General features: G+C 44.1%; 1 protein-coding gene across 3 annotated transcripts; it reads right to left on the reverse strand.

Moving 5' to 3' along the window:
* Window positions 1-6,547: 6,547 nt before the first annotated feature.
* Window positions 6,548-8,795, reverse strand: POLR2K (RNA polymerase II, I and III subunit K). 3 transcript variants are annotated; one of them, XM_088442604.1, is made up of 4 exons: window positions 8,692-8,795; window positions 8,498-8,568; window positions 7,269-7,361; window positions 6,548-6,718 (listed from the first exon to the last, which is right to left on the reverse strand). In XM_088442604.1, exons 2-4 carry the CDS (start codon window positions 8,556-8,558, stop codon window positions 6,696-6,698), a joined length of 177 nt encoding a protein of 58 aa, XP_088298730.1. In that variant the 5' UTR covers window positions 8,559-8,568; window positions 8,692-8,795; the 3' UTR covers window positions 6,548-6,695. The 3 variants fall into 3 exon arrangements, with proteins under 3 accessions (XP_088298730.1, XP_088298729.1, XP_088298728.1); XM_088442603.1 differs by having other exon boundaries at window positions 8,498-8,600; XM_088442602.1 differs by having other exon boundaries at window positions 8,498-8,603.
* Window positions 8,796-9,544: the final 749 nt, after the last annotated feature.

Genomic DNA, 9,544 nt, shown 5'->3' on the forward strand with positions numbered 1-9,544 from the left:
TGCAAACTGTTTACCGTGACCATGGAGACCAATACCGCAACGTTAGTAAGTTACGTTACTGCCAGGAGGAGAAGGCATTATGCATTATGGAAGGTCTGCAGCGACATGTAGAGTCCTTCGGCCGCAGCCATTTTCTCAGAGACCAACATTGGCTGGGAGTGTATGAGGCCGAGTGAGCGTGGCCTCGAGCGTCAGAATTGTTCAGAAATTTTTTTCCCTCTAGCGTTAGGATCTTCGTGAAAAAACCGAAACGCGTCCTATGTATCTGACCGCAGCTGGGCTATGAAAAAATGGCAGTAACACTTCGCTTACTATAAAGTACATTGCTCTATCAGTATCAATTATGTCTAATGTAGAAAATGTTTCTATTAACACATTCTCAAAGCATTTACAATCAAGGTTGCTCAACTGTTCGCGAATGTTGGTGTGAGAAGCAGTTTTTGTTTTCCTAGTGACCTATACTGTTTTATTTGGCTAATGTATTTTGCATTGTCAGTAAAATTTACTCTTATGCTGGGTACATAAGTCTTAACGATGTGTACTCAGCCGATGTCTCGTGAGGCGGGTCCCGTCATTGGCAAGTGCATACACACTTGCCGATGCCAGGAGTGACGGTGTGACAGCGGGGGACATGTTGCATCGGCATCATGGCCCTTGCTGATGATATCGGCCGTCAGACCTGCATGCAGGTCCGACGGGCGATGTCGCTGATGACGTGCAGGAGCGCGCATTGTCAGCGACATAGCAGGTACACACTGCCCAATCTGGACGATATGTCGTCCGATCTGCCGGATCAGACGACATATTGTCTAGTGTGCACCCGGCTTTAGCTGGAAATCGTTTAAAAAAGCAAGACAATTTACAACCTCTGTCGCTGTTCTGGTTCTCAGAAGTAACTACGAAGCATCATGTTGTTTCTAAGGGGCCTATTTATTGAGGTATATTTGCATCCCAAGATGTAACAAGGAGGGACCACAACAGATAACTCCGATATATGCCGAGATCCCTCCGTTTCCAACAGCAGCCACAGCCAGCATAGGTTTCTATGGGGCTGCTGTGCTTCAGTATTTACCAAGCTCCGGAATGCTTGATATGGGCTACTCTTCGCAGCTTTTTTCGGAAGGGGGATTCTCCCAGATAGTTTCCAGCTGGGGCATGCGCTGATGTCCTTGGGCAAAGGAGGAAGTAATGTGATCGCAATACAGATTTAAAGAACACAGAAGAAGCGTAACATGGCCTAATGACTCACAGCCTGTATAGGTACTATGCGTTAGCGCCTGATAAAAATCCCAAATGTTTACGCATCACAAGTCTTGAATATATCAGGAGTACTGCAAGAGGTGGGGATCGTTTTATACAACTATGCAGACAGGAAGTAGCTTGGATTTCCCAACTTTTAACACTGACAGGCCTGAATGAGTCAATGGGGTATATTTACTAAAGTGCGGGTTTATAGAAGTGGAGATGTTGCTCATAGCAACCAATCAGATTCTACTATATTATTTTATTATCATTTATATGGCGCCACAAGTGTTCCACAGCACCTGACAAAGTACATAAACAAATTGTTGACAAGTGACTTACAGAACAATACAATACAGGACACGGATAACAGTGGCAAACGCAGGATTTTTAGGGGGGGGTTCCAAATCTCTCTCAAAATATACAGACACACATATATACTGTATATATATATATATGAGATACACCCCCATTTTTAGTTATGTGTATCTGTATTGTTACTCTTATGCAGTGCCCCTAATGCTGTGCCCCCAGTAGTTTTGTCCCATATGCATGGCCCCCTAAAGTAGTGTTCCTTATGCATGGCCCCCTAAACTAGTGCCCATTATGCATAGCCCCCTAAAGTAGTTTATGCATGGCCCCCTAAAGTAGTTTATGCATGGCCCCCTAAACTAGTGCCCATTATGTAGTGCCCCCCCCTCTGCCCAGTACTTACCTCACCACCACGCTGACTCCCACTCCGGTTGGCTCCCGCTTCGCCGCTGCTTTGGCTGGATCAGGCTCTTCACATCGCGCGGGTGACGTCATGACGTCACCCGCGCAGTGCATCACGGGGGGTTTCTGGATACTCAGAAACCTCCCCTGCGTGCGCTGGTGGATAATATATATTTCTACATTAGTGACCATAACACCCAGATAAGCAACAGAGCATAAGCAACCAAGTATTAGGTGCCCTAATGGTAAGAAGTAGATGAAACTACTCGTAAGAGCTTACATTTTAAAACATTTATCTAGCACCTGATAGAAAATAATAGCTACAATCTAAGTGGTTGCTATGGGCAACATCTCCACTTCTATAAACCCACACTTTAGTACATATAACTCAATGTCATCTAAAAGTCAGGTATCCCACTATTGTTTTGTTCCATCTGTCGTGGTTTCTCTCTGATGGGAAAGACGTGGGGGAGATGTCACGTATGTCCTTGACAGTGGCGTAAGGTCACCCCAGACGCAAGTTATAATTTGATGACAACCCCCCACCCCCCGGTCCCAGCTGCTGACACTGTAATGTAGCAATTCGCATGCAGACAGGCTATAGACGCAGGCAGCAGCTGATGGTCTGACATGGAGCTCTCCACTAGTGTATGATGGCTTCTCAGTGGTGGCGGGAAGGGGTGCCGTGTATTGGGCGGCCATGACGGTACACTCCAGGAACAGAGTTACAGCCCTAAGTGGGGTGATTATGATGTGGACAATGGAGGAGGTGCCCCTTCAGAGCTGGAGCCCGGCGGCTGGCGCCTCCATTGTCTCCCATAGTTCTGCCCCTGATCCTTGAGAATAGTTCCCTATGCCTGGAACATGTGACCCTGCCCCCTCCCACGTTCCATTTATTAGTATATAGTTTACCTTTCTACTCATTTTATATTTGTATTTTCTATCCATGCCCATTATTTAATTTCTTCCTACCTTTTTCTTCCTGCCATTTAATTTTTCCTCCTATTTGAAGGATCAACAATTTCAACATCACAATATAGGAATGGTTGCTGTTATGATACAATGGCTATACTTAATAGTAGGTTTATATCAATATAAAGTTGATGTTATTTGTTCATTTAAAATTAGTTTCTTAAACATTATATATGTATAAAACCACATGTAAGATGAACTTGTTTTCCATGAACCAAACTCTCAATAGGTTTTTTCTTACATCCTTACATTTCTTACATACCACTACATTTTTCATGTTGAAATAGGCTTGAGTAGTTATAGACACATATTAAAGCGGTACAGCCCTACCTTACAGTTGAAGTGAATTATTTCCTTAAAAATGGGAATAAAAGCACCTCATGCACACATGTAATCCACAGCAGACAGTCCTCTGACAAAATTGCAACTGCCAAGAAATGAGTCTACTTTACATTCCATCTGGGCACTTTTCTGCATGTTTCACAGACAGACTCTTTGAGTCCCATTTATTAATGATTAAGTATGCAAAATGTAATCTGGCCGCGATATTAGGACCGATGATCACATTGCAAGATGCGATCATAGAGCCCGAATGTACTAAAGGGCACCCACGGGACTGAGGCTCCAAAAAAAATAAAAAGCCTGTTCTTGTAATGTGCTGGGAGTGAAATGACAGCGTATTTTCGGGCGACTTTTTCCCTTAAAATGCATCTTATTTGCAAAGCGACACAAATAGGACGCACAGCCGCTGACACCGTAATGCAGCATTTCACATGTAGATATAACCACAGTTGCACACAGAACATAGGTATGGCCGCACTTTGTGAATAAGATGCATTTAAGTTAAAAATGCGAACGAAAATACACTCAGCGCTACAGTCGCACTGTGCTCACGCATCGTGTAACGCGACTCATAGGGCACAGAGGATAGATGTATGTGGGCACATCTGTATATTGCCATTCTGGTGCCATGCTTTAGTCCCTATGTGTTATTGCTTATTTTAGCCCAGGTGGTTTGATGTTTGTAAGCCTAGATACTGAATATGGCTGAATGCACAGTAGCGCTGACGAAACAGGGAACATTTTTGTTAGGCAACTTAACAGTTTCCAACCACATTACCCAGTCATCACTATAGTCAGGGGCGGATTTACCATTAGGCAACCTAAGCGGCCACCTAGGGCCCGTCCGGTCCTAAGGCCAGGCACCATGAAATACATCCCTGGAGATAACCTTCTGCGCTGTGCTTGAACTGCTCCTGCTGACACCGTCTGGAGAGAGGACACACATGCAGGCAGTATAACAGCAGCACAGTCGGTGCCCTGCCTCTACTATGCAGGGGGGAGGAGGACTCAGAGGTAGAGTTGCAGCCCGTGGAACCACTGTCATCACTGCAGCACGGCTCAAGCCAACTCCACTCCCGTGATGTGTACTGTGAGCTGCTGCTGTCAGTTAGTTCAGCCAGTCTCCTCCCCTCCGCAGTGTAGCAAGGCCCTCCTCCCCGCTGCATGCGCTAATCTTGTGAGCCCACTGCAAAGCCCCCCCCCGCAGTCTGCGCTGCTGTAGCCAGCCCCTGCAGTTACAGTGAGTGATGGACAGCCCCCTCCTTTGCAGCACCCCCCCTTCCTCCGCAGTGGAGCCAGCCCCTGCAGTTACAGTGAGTGATGGACAGCCTCCTCCTTTGCAGCACTCCCCCTTCCTCCGCAGTGTAGCAAGCCCCTGCAGTTACAGTGAGTGATGGACAGCCTCCTCCTTTGCAGCACCCCCCCTTCCTCCGCAGTGTAGCCAGCCTTCGACGAATACCCCCATGTGTGTTGCAGTTAGCCTCCAACTCTACCTCCCCTCTCTGCTGCTGCTGGAATCACGGAAGACTTCCACTCCCCCAACTCATTCCACCCCCCAAGTGAGATCAATGGGGTAATTACACAGGACACTTCTTTTCTGCCTATGATATCAGGGGCAGTAACATTACCCAGCACAGACAGACAGCAGTCTGGGTAAGTTTAACATTAAAAATTCTCTTATAGTGTTAAACACAACTCTCTCTCTCTAATATATATATATATATATATATATATATATATATATATGTAGAATCACTGGTCACTAGCTATTTTGTAGGTGTTTATTTTCTTTTCCGTTCCCCCACCATTTCCCATCTCCCTCTGTTTGTCCCACTCTCCACCAGTCCATCTGTTTGTCCCCCATTACTCCCATCCACCTCTGTTCCTCTCCCTTTCCTCCCGGTCACCTCTGTCCATTCCCCTTTCCTCCCATCTATCCAAATATATATATATATATATATATATATATATATATATACACACACACACACAAACTGTTCATATATTACAGTAGGAGTCACCAGAGTACGATACACACATCATTATATATAAATATATGTATATAAAATGATGTGTGTATCTTGCTCCAGCGACACCTACAGTACTTTATTTATGCACAGGATTGTTTGAGGAAGGGGGGCCCCAAACAGATATCTTGCCTAGGGCCCCATGATGTCGGTAACTCCGGCTCTGACTTTTATTGTGCGCATACAGGGCCTTAACCACATATTGTTTATGTAAAACCCAGCGGCATGATTAGTATACTAGTAACAGAGTAAACCATAAACCTGCTCATTACTATAAAGCTTCCAGCTCCTAAGCTCAGGTGAAAACTGCTTCCAGAGAAGATGGTGGGATCTTTCGTAGTTCCCCAGCTGTTCCATCTTCTTGAGCTGAATATGAGGAAGGCAGGGGTAAATCAGGGACTGGTGCCCACATGCTGTATGGGTAGGATACAGTGCTGATAATTTGAGGCAGGTAGACCAGTACTAGACATGGTAATCTGCTATGGGGAAACAAATGTCCCAACAGAAAGGTGATTATCCAAAGACAAAAAGCAGAAACAAAAATAAAACAGTATTTTTACAACTGAAATAAAACATTTGGCTAGAGTTCCTTTAATACAAACCAAGAAACCTACTGCAACAAATTCCTCTAATCCAGGTGCCTCTGTAGTCCTTCCCTATTGTCCCCCCCAAACTGCAGCGCCCTAGGAGACATTCTCAGCAGACGGATACTCTCTGCCTCAGTGCCCTGAATTCACCTGGGTTAAACGACCAATGGTTAAACTGTGATTGGCACTTTGGGTAGCATGTTGGCCAGCTGCAATCTGCACCTATAATATAGGGTTGGGTACAGGATGCCAGCGCTCGGTCTCCCAGCAGCCAGAACCCCGACAATTTGTATCCTAACCCTCCCGCGTCTAAAAACCTAGCCTCCCCGCACCCTATCCCTCCCCCTAGTGCCTAATACCAGTTCTTACCGTTGGGATGCTGGAGCCGGGATTCTGACAGGTGTCGGGATTCCAGCGCCGGCATACCGACAGGATTTTAACCGGATCACATAACATAATGAATAATATACAGGCTGATTTCTAACCATAAGCACATGGCTTACAGACCTATGAGAAGGACAATTTGGAAAGCAGCCGATATATGAATTATATAGAGTCTTTATATTATAAACCACTGAACGGTACCCTGCCCTTAGAGCAACCGGACAACTACAAAAACTAAATTAATTCCACAAACAGTAATAAAAAAGTGTCTATGTGCTCTTTCATTTATTAAATGTTTATTACAAAGCATGCAATAATTTAGTTTCATACGGAAACATCACATTAGATTTAGATTCTAAAAAAAAAAAACAATATTAGTATGAATGAGTCCATTAAAAATAAACAGCAAGTCGCAGATCTGTCCACATTAACGAGCATCAAACACAACCACTGAGATTTAATTAAGGAAAAATAACACTTGATACATTTTTTCCTTTCTAAACTTCTTAAAAAGTTAACTTTCAGACCCTTTTTGTGAATCCCCCTTTTGCATCCTTTGGGAGTCATTCGTTATACCCACAGACCTCGCCTCCTTTCCCTGGTGAATTCAGGACAGACCTGTAAAGCTTCTACTTCCATGTACACGTATGCCATCTTTGTGTGCATACAGAACCACAAAACCTTTCCGTTAACTAGTTTAAATTTAACTGAATTTTCTCTTCGCTTTACTAGAACCAGAACAATGAAACATGTTTGAGGTTTTATTTGTTTGTTTTTTAACAGGGGTTCTGTAGTACAAGACATTAGCTTGCAGCTTGTTATTGCTCGTCCCGCTTGCACTTATCCCAGCAACAATTTAAAAATGGTGAACTTTCAAATAGAGGAACACCAGGAATGACTCTTTTAGCCGTCCACTAGGAACAGGTCAGAAGGAACTGAATGCTGCTGTAATAGCATTCATTATAGCTAGCAGCGTGAATCCAGCTTGGTAAAAGGATACATCGCTTTGTTCTCTTCTTGTACATAATCCTGTAACCACATTCTCTACATCGGATGGGATCTCTGGCTTTTATTTCATTTTCTTTGTGGCATTCTGAAAGAAAAAGAAAAATCAAGTTCTAAAACGTAAACCAATAAACCATAGAAAAGGTATGGCTCGTACATAGCCTAATATGCCCAATATGTGCCAATCACCCTCCAACACAAGGCGGAAAGCAGCCACAGACAAAGGATTGCCATCTCAGATATTTGAAGTGGAATATTCTGGGCTGAAATAATATTAATCTGAATAAAATCTGATAGTTTCATAGCCACTGCTAAGAGCTTACACCACTACAGGCCCATCATGACTGTGTGTAAGTGATTTAATAAGGGGAACAGTTGAATGAATATAGAAAGCTCAATTCACAGCTGTGTTTAAGAACATGCTTATTAATTACATGCACAACTACTGCAATCTTTCCCTGGGTATCATAGGCACCGGTGCATCCCCGTTATTTGTGCTGCTGGCTCTGGGCTACTATAAAATAAGAAAAAGGGAAGGTTAACTTACACGGTATGTATGCAGTCGGGAAGCCGGCGGACCTAATCCTGACAGCCGGCTTCCCGACTGTCATATCCTGGCAAGGGTCTAAAGACAGGCATCGATATGCCGACACCTGTCGTTAGACATACGCCAGGAGCCCGACGCACGGCACCCCGATCGAAGGGACGCCGGGCGCCTAGCCGCGGGCGGTGGGTGGGTGAGGGTTAGGTTTAGGGTTCTCGGGGGGGGCTTAGGGTTAGGCACCCCCAGAGTGACTAAGGTTTAGGCAGCGGGGAAGAGGGGGTTAGGTTTAGGCACTTAGAGGGGGAAGGTTAGGGTTAGGCACCCCTAAGGGAGGGTTAGGGGGTAGAAATAGGTTAGTCAATACTTACCTTAGGACGATCGGGATTTCCTCCTCTGCCGGGATGCCGTTGTCGGGATTCCAACCGCCGGGCATGGGTCTGGCGGTAAATCATACCGAATCCACTTACACACCTCCAAACAATTTGCAAAGTTATCCCTACATTCATACTAACTCACAGCCCTAGTTACAAAAATGAAGGGTTCAGTGTAGACTACAGGTAGGAAGCCATTGCCTGTCCAGCACTTTGGTGAACTACAAGTCACAGCATGCAATTTGAAAGGATGCTGGGACATATCTAAGCCCATTGTAGACCATTTCCGTATTTCAGCATCTTTCTCACCTCCACAAATGTAGATCATCGGCTGCTGCTTGGGTGGAGGAGCATCCTTCGTAGCCTCCATACCGTCCTTTCTAAATAAACGTAATAATGAATTTATTCAGAACTGCTGGGGGAGAAAAAAACAACAACATTACTAGCCCGAGAGCTGGCAATACAAGACACGGTGCAACAAAGTATCAATAGTCTCTGCATACCTTATACAGCAGAAGCTACAGTCACAACACTCCTCCTGAGACCTGCGTGCTGCACAGATGGGGCGCACGATTATGACGTCATCTCAAATTTGGCCTGTGTACAGTGAGTGGTTGATTCGGCGGCCATCTTTGTTTTGGGCGGAAGTTCCTTGGTAACCATCATATAGTAAATTGGAAGTGGATAGATCCCCTTCAGTTTTTGAACAATTTGGACCCAATTTAACCTAATTTTTTTTGAATGTTGCTATTGTTCATCATTAATATCAGAATTTACATGTAATTTGTGTTTTGTATATATATATATATTTTTTTTATTTTTTTTAAGTAAAAGAGACAAAATGACAAAGAGGCTCTCCTGGATTGTTGAACTGTACACCCTGTGATAGAGAGTGTGAGTTCAGCAACACCGCAGAGTCAACTTATTTCCACTGTTTAAATTGATGACTATGGGAGGAAGATGTATGATGGTGTATGATGGTGTAGTATATAATAATGCAATATATATATAATGCAATTTGATACTTATATCGAACATCCACATACATACAAAGCAGATAACGTAGGGAAAAACACTTCTCTCTTTATCTGAAAACAGCTAACAATTTAGTTGAGGCAGCTATTACTAAAAAAATGAGCACACTTCTGTGGTTTAACTTCTTTTCTTTAAAAAAAAAATATCGGCAGTATAAAGGTGCCCATTCATGGGACGATTTTTTACACAATATGGCCAGTTACGACAGGTTGGACAGACCAATCGTGTGAAAATAGGTGTATTCTGTGTGTTCTTCGACCCCGATGCGCGTCCCCACCGTCGTCTAGTTGGATCACAGATCAGATGGTTTTGCAGAGAGAT

Source organism: Taudactylus pleione, unplaced genomic scaffold, assembly GCF_031769625.1.
Source record: "Taudactylus pleione unplaced genomic scaffold, aTauple2 ptg000314l, whole genome shotgun sequence".
NCBI lineage: Eukaryota > Metazoa > Chordata > Amphibia > Anura > Myobatrachidae > Taudactylus > Taudactylus pleione.